Below are 24,771 nucleotides of genomic sequence, written 5' to 3'. Positions count from 1 at the left end.
CATCACACAGTCCTAGACACTTGGGAAGTGTTTGACTTGTGATTTTGTGATACGAAGTCCAGCATATCTATCTTGTTTGCTGTGTCATAATAATAATAATAATAATAATAATAATAATAATAATAATAATAATAATAATAATACATCACACAGTCCTAGACACTTGGGAAGTGTTCGACTTGTGATTTTGTGATATGAAATCCAGCATGTCTGTCTTGTTTGCTGTGTCATACAACAACAACAACAACAACAACAACAATAATAATAATACATCGCACAGTCCTAGACACTCGGGAAGTGTTTGACTTGTGATTTTGTGATACGAAATCCAGCATGTCTACCTTGTTTGCTTTATCATACAATAATAATAATAATAATAATAATAATAATAATAATAATAATAATAATCAGCATGAGAGTGAAACTGCCGCCCTTCCCTCGTGGCCCGCAAGGACTCACCCTTTTCCGGGCCCCAGTTTGGGGGAGCCCACCCCTTCCTTGGAGCGGGCAATGATGTCCCGCACCCGGAGGGCGGCCAGGGGGTCCTTCTCCTTCCCTTTGTCGGCCAAAGCCGTGGGGCTCAGGTTGAGGATGAGGAAGAGGCTGTTCAGCAGGCACCAGGCCCCTAGGAGTTGGAAGTTCTGGTAGTGCTGAGAGGGAAAGAGGAGGAGGGACACAGAGTTGATTCCCACGTTAATGCACAACGTGCAACAGAGAAAGGCTTCCCCAAGAGCTGGCTCTTCCCTTACCTCCCCTCCGGCACGGCGGGAGCTGCTGATGGCCTGGCCGATCATGTCATAGATCTCCAGCTGTGAAAAGAAGGGATTAATACTTATAATAATAATAATAATAATAATAATAATAATAATAATAAAACTTTATTTATACCCCGCCACCATCTCCCCAAGGGGACTCGGGGTGGCTTACATGGGGCAGAGGCCCAAACAACATAGGACAAAATATAGGCAACATAATACAAATCACACTATAAAAAGATAAAACAGTAATACAATATATCAATATATATACAATATATATACAAAATTGCATTTAAACACACATAAATGGTAAAATCGTAATAAATACAGGATAGATTATTAAAAACCCTCTGGGGCTGATTAATTACTGACTGTATCTCCAAAGGCCTGCCGAAACATTATTATATAATAATAATAATAATACTTTATTTTTCTATCCTGCCACCATCTCCCTGAAGGGACTCTGGGCTGCTTACATGGGGCTGAGCCCAACACAGAAACAAAGTACAGTAGAGTCTCACTTATCCAACATAAACGGGCCGGCAGAACGTTGGATAAGCGAATATCTCGGATAATAAGGAGGGATTAAGGAAAAGCCTATTAAACATCAAATTAGGTTAAGATTTTACAAATTAAGCACCAAAACATCATGTTATACAACAAATTTGACAGAAAAAGTAGTTCAATACATGGTAATGCTATGTAGTAATTACTGTATTTACAAATTTAGTACCAAAATATCATGATGTATTGAAAACATTGTCTACAAAAATGCGTTGGATAATCCAGAACGTTGGATAAGCGAGTGTTGGATAAGTGAGACTCTACTGTATATGGTAATAGAACAGTATATCATTATTATATACTTTTTCTGTCAAATTTGCTGTATAACATGATGTTTTGGTGCTGAATTTTTAAAATCATAACCTAATTTGATGTTTAATGGGCTTTTCCTTAATCCCTCCTTATTACCAAACATATTTGCTTATCCAACATTCTGCCAGCCTGTTTATGTTGGATAAATGAGACTCTACTGTATATTGATAATGTTATATTATCTGCTTAGAACAGGATTATATGAGGCCCCTTCTTCACAGCTGTATAAAATGCACACTGAAGTGGATTATATGGCAGTGTGGAGTTAAGATAATCCAGTTCAAAGCAGATAATATAAGATTCCAAATGGTTTATATAGCTGTGTGGAAGGGCCTTGAGTCTACACTGCCATATAATCCAGTGCAAATTAAATAATCTGTGGAAGAGGCCTAAGTGAAGCCTAACTCTGCCTGTCCCCTGGGCTGTGTCGGTTGCTAGGAGACCAAGTGGGTGGAGCTTAGCCTTCTAACTGGCAGCAATTGGATAAAAACAATTATTGCTCTCTCTCTAATTAGGATTTTACTTTTCTTTTCTTTTTGTTGTATCAACCTAGAGCCGTGGATGATGGGTTGTGTTGTCAAGTTTCGAGGTTGGGGGGCCTTTAGTTTTGTTGTTTTGTCCGCTGCCCTGATGCCATCACTCTTTTATATACGTATATATAAAGATGATTGTAGGTTTTGTATTAATTTGTTTAAATAAAAATTAATTACAAAAAATTAACTTTATTTAATATAAACAGTTAAAACCCTTAAAAGGGCAGGATGAGAATGGACAAATGTCACACGGCCATCTCTGGGCTGCCAACCATGGCCAGGGAAAACACCTCTCAGCCTCCCGACTTACGCATTTCTGCACAATGGTGGCCGCATCATTTTCGTAGTCCTCCTCTTTGGAGCTGGTGGAGCCGGTGCGGACTTGCTGGGTGGTGCCAACATGGAGGATGGCCATGCAAGTGGCCACGCTCACCCCTGAGAAGAAAAAGGGACACCAGTCTCAGAGAAGGCAAGACAAGAGGCAGGAAAAGGAAGGCCTCGACTTGATGGAAAGCTATGACCAGAGATTCTCCCTCCGTTTGCCTTTGAAGCACAGCCAAAACCTGCTAGTGTTACTGCGGAGAAGAGATGTTGGATGTTTATTTAATTATATTATTATATTATAACCACTGCCACCAGTGTAAAGATGTTTATAATGCGGCCACCAGATGTAAACCACGCTTGCCACCGCTATGGGAAGATATAGCCACTAGCTCAGGGGTCCTCAAACTTTTTAAGTGGAGGGCCAGTTCACGGCCCCTCAGATTGTTGCGGGGCCGAATTATCATTTAAAAAAAATACAAACAAATTCCTATGCACACTGCACATGTCTTATTTGTAGTGCAAAAAACAAAACAAAACCCCAACAACAATTATTTATTTGTTTGTTTACTACATTTATACCCCACCCTCTCTCACCCCAAAGGAGACTCAGAGCGGCTTACAAGTTATATGTACATACAATATATTATATTATTAGCATATCACAATATTAGCATTATATATTACTATATTGTACTATACCACTATACCGTAATCTTATTAGTAATATTACATTTGATATATAATATATATTATTATATTATACAATATTATTATATTGTATTATTATTAGCCGCCCTGAGTCCCCTATTGGGTGAGAAGGGCGGGGTAGAAATACTGTAATAAATAAATAAATATTATATTGTATTACATTATAATATTATTATCAGTATTATATGTATACACAATATATTATATTATCAGGATTGCACAGTAACAATACAATATTTAAAAATAAAAACAATTTTAACCAACATACTGTGCAAACCTATCAGGATTTCAATGGGAAGTGTGGGCCTGCTTCTGACCAAAGAGATAGTCAAGTTAAGTAGGATTGTTGTTGTTGTGCCTTCAAGTCATTTCGGACTAAGTCTAAAACTGAGGGCGGGGGCCAGGTCAATGACCTTGGAGGGCCGCATCCGGCCCCCGGGCCTTAGTTTGGGGACCCTTGCACTAGCTACTTAGAGAGGAGACCTTTTAAATTTTGTTTTTCTTCTTTCTTCTTGTTTGTTTTTGATGGTAATATAGATGACAGAAGCTGAGATGTTTAAAAGAACAACAACATGTTTATTCTGGCACAAAGCTTAATGGTTACAGTAACCTCCTCTTTAGAGGCACTTTGGTTAACAGTTGCAAAGCTAGAATGAGGTGTTTCAAACTTCTTAAAATGTCACTTCTTTCTTTACTGCTCTAAACTGCAGTCACCCTGTGAATTACAATCACAGATTATCTGTTCCTCATCAGGAGACAGACGACCTTACAATAAGTCACCAAAGTTATTTTAAATTGACTCAAAAACAAGCATTTGAGTCTCCTTGATCCCTTCAACTGAGGATCAGTCTTCCCTGTACCTCATCAGGGCACAGACTAACTGCTTCTTTTTCAAACCTGCACTTCTCCACCAAAACGGCAGTTGACTCCGCCCCCTTCTCCATGACAACCAACTCATGAGTGCAGAGTAACTGAAATATTGACCCTTTTAAAACGCAATTAAACATGACATCTGTAAACTAAAAAATTTACACTTCGTTACAGTTACTATCAAGGAAGGAAGACAGCAATGACCCTTCTGATGTCGAGCTGCGATTCCTTCAGCCCCAACCAGGAAAAGGAGCCCTCACCTGCGTAGAGGCAGCTGAGGGCCAGGACAGTGACATCCTGAAGTCTTGTCGGCGTGAGCGGTTCCAAGACGGGCAAGGAAAGTGTGTCCAAAGCCATGGTGACGTCGATGACCAGCGAGTGGAACCTGCGGCCAGAAAGGCAAAGTCAGTCCCTCAGTTCCCGGCATCATGAACACAAAAGGGATTGGTCTAGATCAGTGGTTCTCAACTTGGGTCCCCAGATGTTTTTGGCCTTCAACTCCCAGAAATCCCAGTTTATCAGTTATTAGAATTTCTGGGAGCTGAAGGCCAAAAACATCTGGGGATCCCAGGTTGAAAACCACTGGTCTAGATTCTAGATGGTTCTTGAGGGCCTCTTAAAGTCACTATATAGCTCTAGACGATCCTTGAGGGCCTCCTAAGGTCATTATATACATATAGATAGGCTTTGAGCGCCTCTGAAGATTATTATATAGATCTAGATGGTTCTTGAGGGCCTCCTAAGGTCATTATATACATATAGATAGCCTTCGAGGGCCTCTGAAGAATATTATATAAATCTAGATGGTCCTTGAGGGCTTCCTAAGGTCATTATATACATATAGATAGCCTTTGAGGCCTCTGAAGATTATTATATAGGTCTAGATGGTCCTTGAGGGCCTCCTAAGGTCATTATATACATATAGATAGCCTTTGAGGCCTCTGAAGATTATTATATAGATCTAGATGGTCCTTGAGAGCCTCCTAAGGTCATTATATACATATAGATAGCCCTTGAGGGCCTCTGAAGATTATTATATACATCTTGATGGTCTTTGAGGGCCTCCCAGGATCATTATATAGATATAGATGGTCTTTGAGGAACTCTGAAGATAACTATAAAGATCTAGTTGGAACTTGAGGGTCTCCCATGGTCACTATCTAGATCTAGATGGTCCTTGAGGGCCTCCTAAGGTCATTATATACATACAGATAGCCCTTGAGGGCCTCTGAAGATTATTATATAGATCTAGATGGTCTTTGAGGGCCTCCTAAGGTCTTTATATACATACAGATAGCCCTTGAGGGCCTCTGAGATTATTATATACATCTAGATGGTCTTTGAGGGCCTCCCAGGATCATTATATAGATACAGATGGTCTTTGAGGAACTCTGAAGGTAACTATAAAGATCTAGTTGGAACTTGAGGGTCTCCCAGGAAGATCTCGCTCACCCGTTTCGGACAGCAGTGGCATCGGCAACAGTGGCTGGCATGATGAAGAAGGAATTGGCCGAGACAGCGTCCTGGAAGCGGTTGATGTAGCGCAGGAAGTAAGGGAGGTTGAGGCAGACCCTCAGCAGCTTCTCAGAGCCGCCTGTGAAAGGAAGAAATGTGTGAAAAAAAGAAAAGTAAGGAAAGACTCAAGAGAGTCCCCCAGCGACTGGCATTCAGCAGCACACACCTATCCCCATAGATATATTGCAGAAACAGAAGTAGAAACATATCAAATCCAATGGCCCAGATGACCCCTACTCTTTTTCTTCTTACCCAACTCCTGCAAGCTGGCCACATTCTGGGCGATGAAAATGCTCTTGGTTTTGGCCGCAGAGGCCTGTTCGGTGGAAGCCTGGTCGTCGCTCTCTCCTTCGCCCTAAAAACAGAGATGGTTTACGACCAGCTGCAGGACGAGGAGGGCCAACCCCATCGCTGCCAGCGTGGTCTCCCCTCCGTTCCTCACCTGGCTCTGTGGCGCCATCGAAGACGCCGCCACTCGGGGGTTGAAGACGGAGGTCAGCTGGTTGAGGAAGTTCATCTGCACTTCCTTCTGCCGCAGTTCGGGGCTGACCGGAGAGGCCAGCTCTTTCTGATCCTCCACTGGAGAAAGGAAGACGGGGCAGACGGTCACCCGCAGAACAGGAAATGGGTTGCAAACGGGAAATACATCCCCATGGAAAAGGGGCGGGAGAGCAGCGCTTACCGTCCGAGAGAGTTTTCACCGTTTGGGGCAGCTTGGCCGACTTCATCATGGCCGTGAAGGTAATGATTTCGGTCCTGTCCAGGCGGCTGCAGCCGGTGCACAGGCCCTTGATCAGCAGGATCAGGTGTTTCTGGAGGGGGAACGGAGGCAACCATTACTATTAGTATTTTTCTGCTTTTATCTCTTGATTGACTGAGGCACATCATCATCATATTATTGTGATAAGAATATAATAATGCTTTATTTGTAGTCTGCTGTATCTCCACAGGCGGACTCAGGGCAGCTCCCAACATAATAAAGGCAAACTTTTAATAAAACAAGAAAAATATAAAATATAAATATATAAAAAAATATTGTCGTATATACTCGAGTATATACTCGAGTACAGGAGCCCCGGGGGCAAAGTGCGTTAAAGCGCTGAGCTGCTGAACTTGCAGACCAAAAGGTCCCAGGTTCAAATCCCGGGAGCGGAGTGAGTGCCCACTGTTAGCTCCAGCTCCTGCCAACCTAGCAATTCGAAAACATGCAAATGTGAGTAATTTATTTATTTTATTTTTGTATCCCGCCACCATCTCCCCGAAGGGACTCGGGGCAGCTAACATGGGGCCAAGCCCAGAAAAGACAAAGTATAAACATGTTAAAATATAAAACCAAACAATAAAATAACAAGCAGAATAAAATCAAAAACGAATTCAAGCACAATTACAGTAGAGTCTCACTAATCCAAGCCTCGCTTATCCAAGCCTCTGGATAATCCAAGCAATTTTTGTAGTCAATGTTTTCAATATATCGTGATATTTTGGTGCTAAATTCGTAAATACAGTAATTACAACATAACATTACTGCGTATTGAACTACTATTTATGTCAAATTTGTTGTATAACATGAAGTTTTGGTGCTTAATTTGTAAAATCATAACCTAATTTGATGTTTAATAGGCTTTTCCTTAATCCCTCCTTATTATCCAAGATATTCGCTTATCCAAGCTTCTGCCGGCCCATTTAGCTTGGATCAGTGAGACTCTATTGTATACATAAATACGTAAAGCAAGAGTAGATCAATAGGTACCACTCCGGCGGGAAGGTAATGGCGCTCCATGCAGTCATGCCGGTCACATGACCTTGGAAGTGTCTATGGACAACGCCGGCTCTTCAGCTTAGAAATGGAGATGAGCACCAACTCCCAGAGTCAGACATGGCTGGACTTAATGTCAGGGGAAACCTTTACCTTTACCTATACTCGAGTATAAGTCGCCTTTTTCAGCCCTTTCTTACAAAGCGGCACAAACCATTACAAAACAGTACAATGTCCAACATACAAATTTTAAAAAGTAGTAAACAAACTGGCCAATTAAAATGTCTTAAAACACTTTTGAAAGATTCACAGCAAGCAAAACATCAGCAGCCTTTCACAGGGTTGAGTGGTCACAAAGACCACAATCCAACCCTCTTCTGGGAGAAGCACTCCTGAAAGATGCCCATGGAAGACCTCCACGACAGGAGAGACCATCACCTTCCAGTCTGCTTTGGAACCATCTCTCAATCCTTGCTGATCTCTTGCCAAACACCCACATTATCAGAGAAGCCCAGCTGAGAAATCCGCAAGCTACAATGCCCACCTGTGCCAATCCGCCATGCATTTCTTACCTGTGAAACGGCACAGGCTTCATCTGGGTTCTCAAGTCGCAGTAAAGAGAATTCAATCAGGACTTTGCAGGCAGCCGCCACGGACTGCAACTGGTTCCTGGGGACTGTGAAAACCAAAGATGTGAGGTAAATACTGGAAATACCAGGAAAAAAACAAAGATAAGAGATCATAATCCTCCCTGCCTTCCTCCTTCCCATACTTTGGGATTCTGTCATGCTTTCAACAACTCTGGCATCCAAACGTTCCCTTCTTCCTTCCGCATTGGTCTTACTAGCATCTTCCCCAAACATGGCATCCCCCAGATACCTAGGACTACAATACCTATCATCGATATATATAAAAGGGTAATGAAATTTCGGCCTAGGACAAAACAACAAAACTACACATCCCAGAAACACTAAACTTGGCAGCACAACCCCTCATCCATGCCTCTACGTTCATACAACAAAAAGAAAAGAAAAATAAAAGTCCTAATTAGAGGGAGATGAATAATTGTTGTTATCCAATTGCTGCCAGTTAAAAGGCTAAGCTCCGCTCACTTGGCCTCCTAGCAACCCACTCAGCCCAGGGGACAGGCAGAGTTAGGCCTCTTCCACACTGCCTATAAAATATTAGATTTGAACTGGATTATATGGCAGTGTAGACTCAAGGCCCTTCCACAGTGCTATATAACCCATTTATAATCTTATATTATCTGCTTTGAACTGGATTATCTTGACTCCACACTGCCATATAATCCACTTCAGTGTGCAGTCGGACACAACTGGACTTAGTGTCAGGGGAAAACCTTTACCTTAACTACCACCAATTCCTCAATACTTTATTTCCTATACCACCATACTTCGCCACAGCAATGCATGGCCGGGCACAGCTAGTCTATATATATATAAATGTAATGTTCATTTTACTATGGAGTAAACAACAAAACCACTGAACCAAATCACTGAACCAAATTTGGCCACAAAAGACATAATCATCCAAAATATATCTTTCAATTTTAAAAAAAACTAGAAAAATAGTCCAAATTACAGAGGATGAGGAAGAGCCTTTCTCCCCCTAACTGCCAGTTAGAAAGGTAGGCTCCGCTGCCTTTAGCCCCCCCCTCCAGCTGCCTTTAGGCCCCGCCCCTTCGTATCCTAGCAACTCCCTCAGCCAAAATGGTGCCCAGGACACAGGCAGAGTGCACTTAGGCCTGATCCACACTGCCTATAAAATATCTGATTTGAACTGGATTATATGGCAATGTAGACTCATGGTCCTATATTACCCATTTTCTGCTTTGAACTGGATTATCTTAAGTCCACACTGCCATATAATCCACTTCAGTGTAGATTTTATACAGCTGTGTAGAAGGGGCCTCATATAATCCACTTCTAAGCAGATAATATAAGATTATAAATATAATATGAAACAATTACTGTGGTATAATAATACAGAACAATATAATCTCTAAAACCAGGACAGTAAATAAAGAGCAACACTCTGAAAGCAGGGAAATGGGGAATTCCAGAAACGAAACAATCAGGGCCTGCTAATACTTCCCAATAAAGGATTCCCCCAGACAGGAAGCAGACAGGCTTTGAAGCTGCAAGGCTATTAAATGCTAATCAAGGTGCCTAATTGCAGCATTAAGGATTCCACAAGGTAGAAAGCGTCCAGCCTTGCAAGCAGCAAGGCTATTCAGTGCTGTTCAACCTGGCCAACCAAGATTTCCCCTAGGTGAAAAATCCCCAGGCTTTGAAGCCATGAGGCAACTCCGCCCTATGTAGAAAGCAGACAGGCTTTTAAGCTGAAAGACTACTCAGTGCAATTCAAGCTGGCCAAACAATGATTCCCCTACAAAGGAAGAAGCCTCTTTGATTGAGGGTGCGACTCCAGCTCCTCCAGAAAACGGCCAGGCTTTGAGGCTGCAAGGCTATTCACTGCTATTCCACCTGGCCAACAAATGATTCCCATAAGCAACAGCAACGCGTGGCTGGGAAAAACTAGTCTACAATAGACCTCTAGTTACGAGCAACAACTTAATCGTCTGTGAGGTTGAGAAAAGATCACACTGAGACCTCAGACACTTACCCAGTCCGCACACGGTTGTGATATAATGTGTCGCGAGCGCGACGAAAGACGAGTAGAAAGGTTCATATTGCTTGTCATGGTGTAAGATTTCAGATTCACTAAAAGAAAGGAAAGGAAAAAATCAGGCGTCATTAGATCATATCAAAGGCAGACCAATTTCCTAATGACCTCTAGACAATTAGAAGTTGGTCAGTGAAGATTTCTGACTCTCATCATTGGGAAAAAGAGAAGCAACACCGTTAAAGCATCCCATAATGATGCAGTTGAAATGGAGACAGTTCAGGCTGCAAAGCTCTGAAAGACTGTGAGCTCTTTCCAAATCTGAGGGTGACAAGCGACATTCTCAAACACTGGCTTGAACAACCAGCTAAGACTCTGGACACCAGGACTTGGGAGACTCAGCCATGGAAGTCCACTTTGGACAAGTCACACTCTCTCAGCCTCAGAAGAAGCCTCTCTGGACAAATCTGGCCAAGAAAACCACATCACAGATCTTGTGTTTCACCCAAAACTAAAATGAATTTGAAGGCACACAATAACAACAAAGGAATTAGATACAATCCTATTTCCAATACTCTAAATCAGGGGTCCCCAAACTAAGGCCCAGGGGCCGGATGCGGCCCTCCAGGGTCATTGACCTGGCCCCCCGCCCTCAGTTTTATAATATGATATTTTTATATCAGTTTTAATAATATAATATATTATATATACATATAATACTGATATTTATATTATAATGTTATATAATATAATACTAATAATAATAATACCATATAATAATATTAATTATATGTTACATGTTAGATATAATATTACAGTATAGTGGTATAGTTCTTTATAGTAATATATAATGCTAATATTGTGCTATGCTAATAACATAAAATATTGTACCATAGAGTTTCACTTATTATTATTATTTATTAGCGCCATTTATATCCCGCCCTTCTCGCCACGAAGGGGACTCAGGGCGGCTTACAAGTCATATGTACATACAATATATTATATTATTCATATAGCAAAATATAAGCATTATATATTGCTATATTGTGCTATAACACTATACACTGTTCCCTCACTACTTCACGGTTGACTTTTTGCGGATTCACTGTTTTGCGGTTTTTCAGTTAACTTTAAAAGACTTATCCAACATAAACGGGCCGGCAGAACGTTGGATAAGCGAATATGTTGGATAATCCGGAAAGATGAAGGAGAAGCCTATTAAACATCAAATTAGGTTATGATTTTACAAATTAAGCACTAAAACATCATGTTATACCACAAATTTGACAGAAAAAGTAGTTCAATAGGCAGTAATGCTATGTAGTAATTACTGTATGTATGAATTTAGCACCCAAAAATCACGATATATTGAAAACATTGACTACCAAAATGTGTTGGACAATCCAGAACGTTGGGATAAGCGAATGTTGGATAAGTGAGACTCTACTGTATGTACATACAGCTGCTCTGAGTCCCCTTCGGGGTGAGAAGGGCGGGATATAAATGTAGTAAATAAATGCAGTAAATAAATAATTTATTTTAGGCTTAGGCTCGCCCAAAGTCTGAAATGACTTGAAGGTACACAACAACAACAATCCTAATTAACTTGACTATCTCATTGGCCAGAAGCAGGCCCACACTTCCCATTGAAATCCTGATAGGTTTATGTTGGTTACAATTGTTTTCATTTTTAAATATTGTATTGTTCTTTCATTGTTGTTGTTGTTTTGCACTACAAATAAGATGTGTGCAGTGTGCATAGGAATTTGTTTTGTTTTTTTCCAAATGACAATTTGGCCCCTCCACAGTCTGAAGGATTGCTTTAAAAATTTGAGGACCCCTGATCTATAAAAATCTCTTTTAGTATGTGAAAGAAGTATCCTATTTCAATCAAATAAAAGGGCCTAAAATATGACAGAAATTGAAAACTGTGCCTTGGTGGAGAAGTTGGAGGAAGAAAGGAGGAGAAAACAACACAGAAACCCTGTTTCATTATTGTTATTAAAATACATATCTATACACATAATAAAAGTGAAAATACATACAGTATGTGTGTATGTCACTGGGGTGTCCACTTCAACAGACAAGCTCCCACTTCCACAAACAGCTCTAGCTCCCACTATTCAGGAGACACCAATGGCCTTCCCTCCAATGACATTGCAGATTACAGCGAGCATTGTGAATGTGTCCAAGAGCCCTGCCCATGTCCTCCACAAACACCATCCTGCTCACCCCCCAAGGGAAGGCTTTCATTCAGGGACAATTTCATCCTAGATTTTCTGTTTTCCCTCCACCACAGGCATCCCAGTGTTTCTGACTCTCTCGATTGCTGTGGAATTTGCATGTAATATTACATGTAATAGTACTAATAATATTACAGTATAATGGTATAGTTCAATACAGTAATATAGAATGCTAATATTGTGCTATGCTAACCTAGCAGTTCGAAAACATGCAAATGTGAGTGGATCAATAGGTACATCTCCGGCGGGAAGGTAACGGCGCTCTATGCAGTCATGCTGGCCACATGACGTTGGTGGTGTCTACGGACAACGCCGGCTCTTCGGCCTAGAAATGGAGATGAGCACCAACCCCCAGAGTCGGTCACAACTGGACTTAACGTCAGGGGAAACCTTTACCTTTACCTAATCTATCTATCTATCTATCTTTCTATATATATTATATATTATTATTATATATATAAAAGGATAATGGTGTCGCTCCACCGGGCAAAACAACAAAACTAATGGCCCCCCAACCTAGAAAATTGACAACACAACCCCTCATCCACGTCTCTACATTTTTACACTCAATGAAGGATCCCCCCCCCCCCAAACAGGGAAACACCCACTCTTTGAAGGTCCAAACCCATTCGGTACTCATCACTCTTTCATCTCAAAACACAAAATAAAGAGCAACACTCTGAAAACAAAGGAATTCCATCTAGGAAACAATCAGGCCCACCTAACACCTCCCAACAAAGGACCCCCCCCCCCCCCCAAGACACGGAACCACCTAAAAAAAGCCACAGCAACGCGTGGCCGGGCACAGCTAGTAATATAATATATTGTATGTACATATAATTTGTAAGCCACTCTGAGTCCCCTTTGGGGTGAGGAGAAGGGCGGGATATAAATGTAGTAAATAAATAAATAAATGACCCCACCCACTGCCTCTCCCATAACCCTTTCCTATTCTTTTCTATGGCACACAGCAAACAGAGGAATTGATCAACAACTGAACGTACTAGAGAGGTTTGGGGAGAATTCACCATTATGTATATGGGATGTATAGCTCACTTGCAATCTAAGAGCATCCTGAACCCCATCAACGATGGACCTAGAACTCAATTGACACACAGAACCTCCATGAACAATAAAAAAATACTGGAGGGCTTTGGAGGGATACTGTACATAGAAGTTGTAGCTCACCTGCATTTAGAGCCCACTATGAACCTAAACAATGATGGATGTGGACCAAACTTGGCATGCATATCCAATATGCCCACATTTGAATACTGGTGGGCTTTTAGTGGAACTGGCCTGGGCATTTTGGAGTTGTAGGTACTGGGATGTATAGTTCACCTGCAACCAATGAGCACTCAGAACTCCAACAAAGATGGAATTGGACCAAACTTGGCACACAGAGCTCCCATGACCAGCAAAAAATACTGGACGTCTTTGGGGAAAATTCACCTTGATATGAGGGAGTTGTAGTTCACCTACATCTAGAGAAGACTGTGAATCCAAACACTGATGGATCTGAACCAAACTTGGCACATATGCTAAAAGTTGATGACTGAAGGGGTTTGGGAGGAACTGACCTTCCTTGCTGGAGTTGTAGTTAACCCACAACCAGGGAAACTGTGACCTCCGCCAATGATGGACCTGAACCAAACTTGCCACACAGAACCCCCATGGTTAACTCAACCTGCTGGAGGGGTTTGAGGGGACTTACGGACCATAGTGGGAGTTGTAGTTTACACTCAACCCCACCCATGATGCATCCAGAGCAAACCTGCCCAACATAAGAAACTTTAAGTACTGATGGAGTTTCTGGTGGTTAACCTGGCAGGATGTCAGTTGTAGTTCACCCACAACCTTGTGCATTTTGTAAAATTAAAAAACTGACCTTTTCAAATAATCCAGGCAACATCAGTTACCCAAGCTAGTACAGTAGTCTCGCTTATCCAATGTAAACGGGCCAGCAGAACGTTGGATAAGCGAATATGTTGGATAATAAGGAGAGATTAAGGAAAAGCCTATTAAACATCAAATTAGGTTATGATTTTACAAATTAAGCACCAAGACATTATGTTATACAACAAATTTGGAAGAAAAAGTAGTTCAATACACAGTAATGCTATGTAGTAATTACTGTATTTACGAATTTAGCACCAAAATATCACAATGCATTGAAAACATTGACTACAAAAATGCCTTGGATAATCCAGAACATTGGATAAGCGAGTGTTGGATAAGTGAGACTCTACTGTAATATAATATTAGAGACCCAAAGGAGTCTGTAATATTATATTTTTGTGTCAACTGCACAGAAATAAAAAATGTAAGGAAACTCACATCAAATCAGTGCAATGTCCTATCTAAATTGAGCATCCTCTTTCTTTAAGTGCTTGAGATTTGCTTGTTTTTTTATCACAACACACTATCTCAATGTGTGGCAAAAGGCACAGAAACTCTATTCTGGTGCCTTCCAAACATTGTGGGTGACAGCTCCCATCAGTCTCTGCTGGCAAGCGATTTGTTGTCTAACACATCCAGAGAAGAACTGGAGAGGCAAGGGAATGATAGAATTCCTATACTAATCTATTTCAAGACAGAGAAAGAGCAAAGTAACCCATGTCAGTCTTTTACAGAAGCTGTTCAGAGCTTGTTTTGAGCTCTTTGGAGCTTGTGCTGTTTTCATCGAGTTCACCAGGGCTTTGGAAACACGAGGATCCATTATTCCGTTTGTGCAACTTTGCAGAACACGGGATCCAGAGCTGACAATGGCAGAAAAGCACTGGATTAACACAACTTGACACACAGAGGACAAAACAGACCGATTCAGACAATTAATCAAGTTCCTGCTCGTCCTATGTGTCATCTAGGTAAACAGTTCAGATCTATATAAAAGTGTTCATAGGTCTAAAGAACAGAGAGGGAAAATGCTGCTAAAATAAACATTTAAACAAGGTAAACATCGGTTCTTGCAGAGGTAGTAATGGGTGTTTGTATATGAGCTAAAACAAATACTAATAGTGCAGAGATACAATCCTATTACAGGCCATCCCCAAGTTACAAATGACTCATAGTTAAGAACAGAGTTGAGACAAGTAGAAGTGAGAGGAATCTATCCCTCAGAAGGGAAATCAATTCCTGGAAGTGTTATTATCATGGGGAAAAGGGGTCTCCACTAAAGCTTTGTCTCAAACCCTTGTTTCTACAACAAGCCACGGTTTTCAAAATCCAATGATTACCAGGACAGAGAGTAAGGTGGAAACAGGAGGCACAGACAGGAAAACAAATTCCACAGGAGTGTTTACCCTTCCCTGTGCAGCCCAAAGCTTGTATGCAGAGATAGACAGGTAAAGGTTTTCCCCTGACATTAAGTCCAGTTGTGCCCGACTCTGGGAGTTAGTGCTCATATCCATTTCTAAACCAAAGAGCCGGCTTGTCCATAGACACCTTCAAGGTCATGTGGTCAGCATGACTGCATAGAGCGCCAATATCTTCCTGCCAGAGCGGTACCTATTGATCTACTCACATTTGCATGTTTTCGAACTGCTTGGTTGGCAGAAGCTGGGGCTAACAACAGGAGCTCACACCGCTCCCCAGATTTGAACTGCCAATCTTTCGGTCATCAAGTTCAGCAGTTCAGCGGTTTAACCCACTGTGCTACCGCAGGCTCCATATATACATATACTGTACATACATACATACAAATACAGTGGAGTCTCACTTATCCAACATAAACGGGCCGGCAGAATGTTGGATAAGCGAATATGTTGGATAATAAGGAGGCATTAAGGAAAAGCCTATTAAACATCAAATTAGGTTATGATTTTACAAATGAAGCACCAAAACATTATGTTAGACAACAAATTTGGCAGAAAAAGTAGTTCAATATGCAGTAATGCTATGTAGTAATTACTGTATTTACAAATTTAGCACCAAAATATCACGATATATTGAAAACATTGACTACAAAAATGTGTTGGATAATCCAGAACGTTGGATAAGCGAGTGTTGGATAAGTGAGACTCTACTGTACTACTGTATAAATATAAATAATATAACATTTTAATATATTATTACCATTATTTCCATGTACAACTGGTATGTACATTTACCGATCCTGCAAGTTCTGGTGTTTTGTTTGGTGGGCGCCGGGCATGCTTCCAAACAAAAACTTTGCTAGGTCTTACATTTGGGGGAGGCCTTATATTTAGCAATTCAGCAAAACCTCTGCTAAGTCTTATTTTTTGGGGATGTCTTATTTTCGGGGAAACAGGGTACATATACTGTTCATACATACATACAAATATATGGCTGGAGTTACACTAAAAAGTGTACCTGTTCTGACATACAAATTCAGCTTAAGAACAAACCTACAGAACCTGTTTTGTTCATAACTTGGGGACTTGCCTGTATTATCTAAAGTCCAGATGGTCAATTTGTGACCCTCCCAATGCTGTCGTTTTGCAGTTTTATCTTCCTCAACACGAGCTAGCCTAGCAAAGCTTGATGGGAACTGTAGTACCATTAGGCCTTCAAGAGCCACTCCTGCTTTCAAGATAAGCATAGAGAAAAATAAATGCATGCTGCTCCCATTTGCAACCACTAAATGTAATTTTTTTTTCTTTTTCTGGAAATAAAGTCTTACCCACAATGAATGGCTGTCTTAGTAAGTAAAGATTAGAACTTGGAGCCATGGATTCAGACTACAGGAAAGGAGATTCCATTGAACATTAGGAAGAACTTTCTGACTGTGAGAGCTGTTCAACAGTGGAACTCTCTGCCACTGAGTCCAATGGAAGCTCCTTCCTTGGAAGCTTTTAAACAGAGGCTGGATGGCCACCTGTCAGGGTAGCTTTGATTGTGCCTTTCCAGCATGGCAGAAAGAAAGGGGTTGGACTGGATGGCCTCTGGAGTCTCTTCCCACTTTAGGAGTTGTAACTGAGAAAAAAATATTGTTTGCAATATTGAGCAGCAAGAAAAGGCCATATTACCCTCTCAAATTAATTTGACAACCCTCCCCCCCTTGAACTGCCATGGCCCAATGCTATGGGATTACGGGAGCTGTAGTTTTTACAAGGCATTGAATTTATCCAAGTTTCTGGATTATCCAAGCCATTTTTGTAGTCAATGTTTTCAATATATGGTGAAATTTTGGTGCTAAATTCGTAAATACAGTAATTACAACATAACATTACTGCGTATTGAACGACTTTTTCCGCCAGATTTGTTGTATAACATGATGTTTTGGCGCTTAATTTGTAAAATCATAACCTAATTTGATGTTTAATAGGCTTCTCCTTAATCTCTCCTTATTATCCAACATATTTGCTTATCCAACGTTCTGCCGGCCTGTTTATGTTGGATAAGTGAGACTCTACTGTAATAATGTATACCAATAATATTGTAATATAGTAATACTAATAAGTTAAATATATTTACTACGGATAATAATGATATACTGTTCTATTACCATACAGTTGTATATTTTAAAATAGTAATGTTTTTGATTGTGAGCTGCTTTGAGTCTCCGTATGGAAAGATAAAGCGGGACATAAATACAGTAGAGTCTCACTTATCCAACACTTGCTTATCCAATGTTCTGGATTATCCAACGAATTTTTGTAGTCAATGTTTTCAATATATCATGATATTTTGGTGCGAAATTCGTAAATACAGTAATTACAACATAACATTACTGTGTAGCGAACTACTTTTCTGTCAAATTTGTTGTATAACATGATGTTTTGGTGCTTAATTTGTAAAATCATAACCTAATTTGATGTTTAATAGGCTTTTCCTTAATGCCTCCTTATTATCCAATATACTCTCTTATCCAACGTTCTGCCGGCCCATTTATGTTGGATAAGTGAGACTCTACTGTAATAATGTATACCAATACTATTGCAATATAGTAATACTAATAAGTTAAATATATTCACTATAGATAATAATGATATACTGTTCTATTACCATACAGTTGTATACTTTAAAGTACAGTAGAGTCTCACTTATCCAACACTCACTTATCCAACGTTCTGGATTATCCAACGCATTTTTGTAGTCAATGTTTTCAATTTATCATAATGTTTTGGTGCTAAATTCATAAATACAGTAATTACAACATAACATTACTGTGTATCGAACTACTTTTTCTGTCAAATTTGTTGTATAACATGATGTTTTGGTGCTTAATTTGTAAAATCATAACCTAATTTGATGTTTAATAGGCTTTTCCTTAATGCCTCCTTATTATCCAACATATTCTCTTATCCAACGTTCTGCCAGCCCGTTTACGTTGGACAAGTGAGACTCTACTGTACTAATAAGTTAAATATATTTACTACGGATAATAATGATATACTGTTCTATTACCATACAGTTGTATATTTTAAAATAGTAATGTTTTTGATTGTGAGCTGCTTTGAGTCTCCGTATGGAAAGATAATGCGGGATATACATAAGACCTTTCCTATATATACATCTAAATAACAGAGCCAGGCCTCCTAGGCCTCAAACCGACTCCAAGCGGGGCGGGGGCGTGGCCTGGAGAAGCCCCGCCCCGCCCGCGCGAAGCCCCGCCCCCCGAGCGCTTCTTGGCCTTGCCTTTCGATGACGGAGGCGAGGAGCTGCGGGAGCTCGCGCATCTCGAAGGCCGAGTAGGAGGCGGAGAGCAAGGGCCGCACCGCCACCTCCCAGCGGGTGGGCTCCCGCTCCGGGGACGCCGGCGACGAAGAGGGCCCCGCGGAGGCCGCCATCTTGCCTGCCTGCCTGCCGCCTCTGAGGTAAAAATGAGCGCTTCCGGCGCGAGGACGGAAGTGGCGTCGAGTGCCTCGCTCCCCTCAGCGACGCCGACGGGATTGGCTCCTCCGCGGTATAGAGGCACGGCTCGAATGGAGTCGGAGAAACACTTCAGGCTCCCTGTCGAAGCCGGAAGTGGCTTTAATCCACTCTTCAGGCCGTTCGATTCCGCTTCTTTCCACCCTCCCCGCTCCGAATGGATACCGGTGGTGTCGAATGCTTCGTCATGCCCACCCTTTCCAGTTTCGTTTCTTTGCAGCCGCGAGAGGGCGCATGCGCAGCCGAGTGAGTCAGCGACTTTCCCCTTTAGGAGAGTCTGCGCATGCGCTGGTTTGCACATTATTTTTTTATTATTTACTAGCTCTGCCCGGCCACGCGTTGCTGTGGCAAAGTGGTATTGGTTAAAAATTGTTGTGGAATTTTTATTTGATGTTATTTGTATTTTTAATTAATGTTATTGTAACTTGTCTTTTTTATTTATTATATTTGTATTATTTTTAGTTATTTTGTTATTATAGTATTTTATTGTATTAATTTTTAGTGTTTTTAATTATTTTAGTGTTTTTTATTGTTTTTTATTGTATTATTTGTATTTATTTTATTTTTTATTCTTTAATTAACACAGGGCTGAGTGGCTTGCTAGGAGATCAAATGGGCGGAGCTTAGCCTTCTAACTAGCAGCAATTAAATAAAAACAATTATTTCTCTCCCTCTAATTAGGACTTTATTTTTCTTTTCTTTTTGTTATCGGAACCTAGGGGCAAGGATGGTGGGTTGTATTGCCAAATTTCTAGGTTCTGGGGCTTGTACTTTTGTACTCCTTTATATATATAGATTTATTTGCTACATTTATATGCCGCCCTTCTCACCCCGAAGGGGAATTACAGTGGCTTACAAATTAAATTTACATACAATATTATATTATTAGCATAGTACAATACTGGTAATAAATTACTATATTGTACTGTATCAATATATTGTAATATTATTAGTAATATTACATGTAAAATATAATATATAATTGATATTATTATATTGTATTATTAGTATTATATCGTATTACAATATAATATTATTGTTTCTCTTCAGATCATATAAATGTTATAATATTATCATATACGATATTATATTAATATCATATTATATTATAATATATTATTATTATGCCGCAGAATAAAAACAAAGCAGGAAGGTAAAACCACCTCTATGTGACCCGGCTGCAGGGAGATCCCTGGTTTCTCTTCAGATCGTATAAATATTATAATATTATAATATACGATATTATATTAATATCATATTATATTATACTATATTATTATTATGCCGCAGAATCAAAACAAAGCAGGAAGGTAAAACCACCTCTATGTGACCCGGCTGCAGGGAGATCCCTGGTTTCTCTTCAGATCGTATAAATATTATAATATTATAATATACGATATTATATTAATATCATATTATATTATACTATATTATTATTATGCCGCAGAATCAAAACAAAGCAGGAAGGTAAAACCACCTCTATGTGACCCGGCTGCAGGAAGATCCCTGGTTTCTCTTCAGATCGTATAAATATTATAATATTATAATATACGATATTATATTAATATCATATTATATTATACTATATTATTATTATGCCGCAGAATCAAAACAAAGCAGGAAGGTAAAACCACCTCTATGTGACCCGGCTGCAGGGAGATCCCTGGTTTCTCTTCAGATCGTATAAATATTATAATATTATAATATACGATATTATATTAATATCATATTATATTATACTATATTATTATTATGCCGCAGAATCAAAACAAAGCAGGAAGGTAAAACCACCTCTATGTGACCCGGCTGCAGGGAGATCCCTGGTTTCTCTTCAGATCGTATAAATATTATAATATTATAATATACGATATTATATTAATATCATATTATATTATACTATATTATTATTATGCCGCAAAATCAAAACAAAGCAGGAAGGTAAAACCACCTCTATGTGACCCGGCTGCAGGAAGATCCCTGGTTTCTCTTCAGATCATATAAATATTATAATATTATAATATACGATATTATATTAATATCATATTATATTATACTATATTATTATTATGCCGCAAAATCAAAACAAAGCAGGAAGGTAAAACCACCTCTATGTGACCCGGCTGCAGGAAGATCCCTGGTTTCTCTTCAGATCGTATAAATATTATAATATTATAATATACGATATTATATTAATATCATATTATATTATAATATATTATTATTATGCCGCAGAATCAAAACAAAGCAGGAAGGTAAAACCACCTCTATGTGACCCGGCTGCAGGGAGATCCCTGGTTTCTCTTCAGATCGTATAAATATTATAATATTATAATATACGATATTATATTAATATCATATTATATTATACTATATTATTATTATGCCGCAAAATCAAAACAAAGCAGGAAGGTAAAACCACCTCTATGTGACCCGGCTGCAGGAAGATCCCTGGTTTCTCTTCAGATCATATAAATATTATTATAATATACGATATTATATTAATATCATATTATATTATACTATATTATTATTATGCCACAAAATCAAAACAAAGCAGGAAGGTAAAACCACCTCTATGTGACCCGGCTGCAGGAAGATCCCTGGTTTCTCTTCAGATCGTATAAATATTATAATATTATAATATACGATATTATATTAATATCATATTATATTATAATATATTATTATTATGCCGCAGAATCAAAACAAAGCAGGAAGGTAAAACCACCTCTATGTGACCCGGCTGCAGGGAGATCCCTGGTTTCTCTTCAGATCGTATAAATATTATAATATTATAATATACGATATTATATTAATATCATATTATATTATACTATATTATTATTATGCCGCAAAATCAAAACAGAGCAGGAAGGTAAAACCAATTTCATGGAGGATCGTTGTTTAAACGTAGACTTTCAGGATTTCCCACTTTTCCCAATTAAAAAGTTAACAAGACAGTTCAATGTACTATTTTAAGAAAACAACGACGAGGAATTCTAGATTCGAAACATTTCAGTGCAGCTGAAAGAAATAAATATTAAAAGGTCAGTGTTGCTTCCCTTGGGAAATGCAGTCCAAACCGTGAGGCCCACGTGCCGTATTTCTTCGTATTTGTATTTCTTCGTATTTATCTCAACATTCATCATTGTCTCTTATGAGTCATTGGGACCAACTTGGGCCCTCCGTGCGTTTTGGACTTCAACTCCCACAATTCCTAACAGCCTACCGGCTGTTAGGAATTGTGGGAGTTGGAGTCCAAAACACACGGAGGGCCCAAGTTGGCCCAAGCCTGCCCTAAAGGCACCTGATCCTGAACAGACAAGGACAGAAGCTGTCGATGCTGAATTCGCCTTTGTTTCTGAGACTGTCAAGTAATCGGAGCCTTTTCATGTGCCTCTTCATGCTCTTTGCCCCACTGGTGAGTTAGCGCCAGGCCCGGTTGAGCAGCTTGACCTGGGCCAGCCGCTTGGTGATCATGGTGGCAAAGACCAGGCCGAAGAGGACGCTGCTGATCAGGACGTAGTCGTAGTCGTCCTTCAGGACGTCAAACTGCTTGGAGGGGTAGACCCGGGTCTGGTAGAGGTCCAGCCCATACGCCACCACCTGCGGGAGGAAGAAACAGGGAGAGGTAGACCTGTTAGTCTATGGCAGGGGTCCCCAAACTAAGGCCCGGGGGGCGGATGCGGCCCTCCGAGGTCATTTACCTGGCCCCCGCCCTCAGTTTTATAATATAATATATTGTATCTATATATATAAAAGGGTACAAAAGGACACAAAACTACACATCCCAAAAACACTAAACTTGGCAGCACAACCCCTCATCCATGCCAACCCAAAGGTCAGACATATAAACCCCACTTGCCTCGTTTCCAACAGACCTCACAATCTCTGAGGATGCCTGCCATCCTGAGGTGAAATGTCAGGAGAGAATGCTTCTGGAACATGGCCAGGCAGCCCGGGAAACGCCCAGCAACTCAAAGGTCAGACATATAAACCCCACTTGCCTAGTTTCTAACCTGCCATAGGTTGCAGGATGCCTGCTATAGATGTGGGCAAAATGTCAGGAGAGAATGCCTCTGGAACATGGCCATACTGCCCGGAAAACACACAACAACCCTGTGATGCCGGCCATGAAAGCCTTCGACAACCTAATTCCATATCCACCTCATAGGGGCATTTTCCAGCCCACATTTGACTGGTTTGCTTGCAAGAAGGTCATGGGGACTTTGTGGCTTCTCTCTGGCTCAAGAGGACTTGAACTCGGAGACATGAGGGCCAGCATCGGGGCTCTCTTATAGATGGGGGAATTTATATAAAAATAAATAAATTGCCTCTGTGTCTGTCTCTGTCTTGGTTCTATGTGCATATGGGCATTGAATGTTTGCCCCGTATGTACATAATGTGATCCGCCCTGAGTCCCCTTCAAGGTGAGAAGGGCGGAATATGAATACTGTAAATAAATAAATAAATAAATAAAACACTCACCAGGCAGGTGGACTCAAGGCCCGAAGGAGCGGTGTAGATGCCCCTCATCCGGGAAATGGTCTGGTTGTAGTTGATGAAGCGCTCGGCGTGAATCTGGACGTCGGGCGAATATGGGATCAGGTTCTCTTCCCTGCAAGAAAGCAAGTCAATGCCGCAAGACTTCCCCACCTCTCCCTCAAAATGGATTTGACAGCTTACAATTGCATTTTTGATTCCCAGGCCCCATTCGTTCACTGTGCTGGGTTGATTCTGGGATGGCTAGACGTTGTACAGTCATAGGACCGAAGACACACCAAAAGCCATCTACAGGCCGTCCCCGAGTTGCAAGCGAGTTAAGAACTCCTTTAACCATCCCCAACTCAGAACCTGCAATTCCCATCATCCCCAGTCCGCCTGGTGAATAATTAGAAGTGATGGAGTTGCTGAAAGATGGTTATCCAGCCCCTGCTGAAAAACCCCCGAAGAAGGAGGCTCCACTGGACTCAGAGAAAACAGATTCCACAGCCAAGCAGCTCTTACTATTAGGAATTTCTTCCTCATGCTGCTTGAAGACCTCCAAAGGGAGAGAAAGAGGACTAATTTGGGGGAATAGCATGCTTGCGTAAAGAGGATCCAGCTCTTCCTACATTCCAATCTATATATATAAAAGAGTGATGGCATCACGGCAGCGGACAAAACAACAAAAGTAAACACCCCACAACCTTGAAAATTGACAGCACAACCCCTCATCCATGCCTCTAGGTTGATACAACAAAAAGAAAAGAAAAATAAAGTCCTAATTAGAGGGAGAGGAATAATTGTTTTTATCCAATTGCTGCCAGTTAGAAGGCTAAGCTCCACTCACTTGGTCTCCTAGCAACCCACTCAGCCCAGGGGACCCTTTACCTTAACTACCACCAATTCTTCAGTACTTTATTTCCCATACCACCAGACTTCGCCACAGCAACGCGTGGCCGGGCACAGCTAGTCTATATATATAAAAGGAGAATGGCATCGCTCCACCGGGCAAAACAACAAAACTAAAGGCCCCCCAACCTAAAAAATTGACAACACAACCCCTCATCCACGTCTCTACGTTCTTACAAACAAACTACTCATCCCTAACCTCCATGGGGCCAAAAAAAACCCCAAAACCGGAATGCACCCCTTTGTGACCCACCTTGATTGACACTAAACAGCCTTGCAGCTTCAAAGCCAGGCTGCCTCCTAGGCCACAGCAA

At 40.6% G+C, this 24,771-nt stretch overlaps 2 protein-coding genes across 7 annotated transcripts in view; both read right to left on the bottom strand.

Annotated features, from left to right (window-relative positions):
- Positions 1 to 19,025, bottom strand: part of ubr4 (ubiquitin protein ligase E3 component n-recognin 4) — a 258,399-nt gene extending 239,374 nt beyond the window's left edge. For 4 of the 5 annotated variants that reach the window (XM_062965588.1, XM_062965591.1, XM_062965589.1 and 1 more), the window contains exons 1-11: positions 18,830 to 19,024; positions 9,987 to 10,084; positions 7,913 to 8,016; positions 6,267 to 6,396; positions 6,027 to 6,163; positions 5,837 to 5,939; positions 5,522 to 5,663; positions 4,330 to 4,454; positions 2,478 to 2,602; positions 750 to 809; positions 460 to 650 (exon numbers count right to left, since the gene is read on the bottom strand). In XM_062965588.1, coding sequence (XP_062821658.1) covers positions 460 to 650; positions 750 to 809; positions 2,478 to 2,602; positions 4,330 to 4,454; positions 5,522 to 5,663; positions 5,837 to 5,939; positions 6,027 to 6,163; positions 6,267 to 6,396; positions 7,913 to 8,016; positions 9,987 to 10,084; positions 18,830 to 18,981 — 1,367 coding nt within the window. In that variant the 5' untranslated portion in view covers positions 18,982 to 19,024. Of the gene's footprint in view, positions 1 to 459; positions 651 to 749; positions 810 to 2,477; positions 2,603 to 4,329; positions 4,455 to 5,521; positions 5,664 to 5,836; positions 5,940 to 6,026; positions 6,164 to 6,266; positions 6,397 to 7,912; positions 8,017 to 9,986; positions 10,085 to 18,829 lie in introns of all 5 variants that reach the window. The other variant, XM_062965592.1, reaches the window with a different exon arrangement.
- Positions 19,026 to 21,944: 2,919 nt separating this feature from the next.
- Positions 21,945 to 24,771, bottom strand: part of emc1 (ER membrane protein complex subunit 1) — a 50,030-nt gene continuing 47,203 nt past the window's right edge. For both annotated transcript variants that reach the window (XM_062965594.1, XM_062965593.1), the window contains 2 exons: positions 23,552 to 23,681; positions 21,945 to 22,669 (listed from right to left, as the gene is read on the bottom strand). In XM_062965594.1, coding sequence (XP_062821664.1) covers positions 22,490 to 22,669; positions 23,552 to 23,681 — 310 coding nt within the window. In that variant the 3' untranslated portion in view covers positions 21,945 to 22,489. The remainder of the gene's footprint in view (positions 22,670 to 23,551; positions 23,682 to 24,771) is intronic.

The sequence above is a fragment of the Anolis carolinensis genome, unplaced genomic scaffold, assembly GCF_035594765.1.
Source record: "Anolis carolinensis isolate JA03-04 unplaced genomic scaffold, rAnoCar3.1.pri scaffold_15, whole genome shotgun sequence".
Classification (NCBI taxonomy): domain Eukaryota; kingdom Metazoa; phylum Chordata; class Lepidosauria; order Squamata; family Dactyloidae; genus Anolis; species Anolis carolinensis.
The sequence above is the reverse complement of the archived record's forward strand: the minus strand, read 5'-3'. Positions and strand labels throughout refer to the sequence as shown.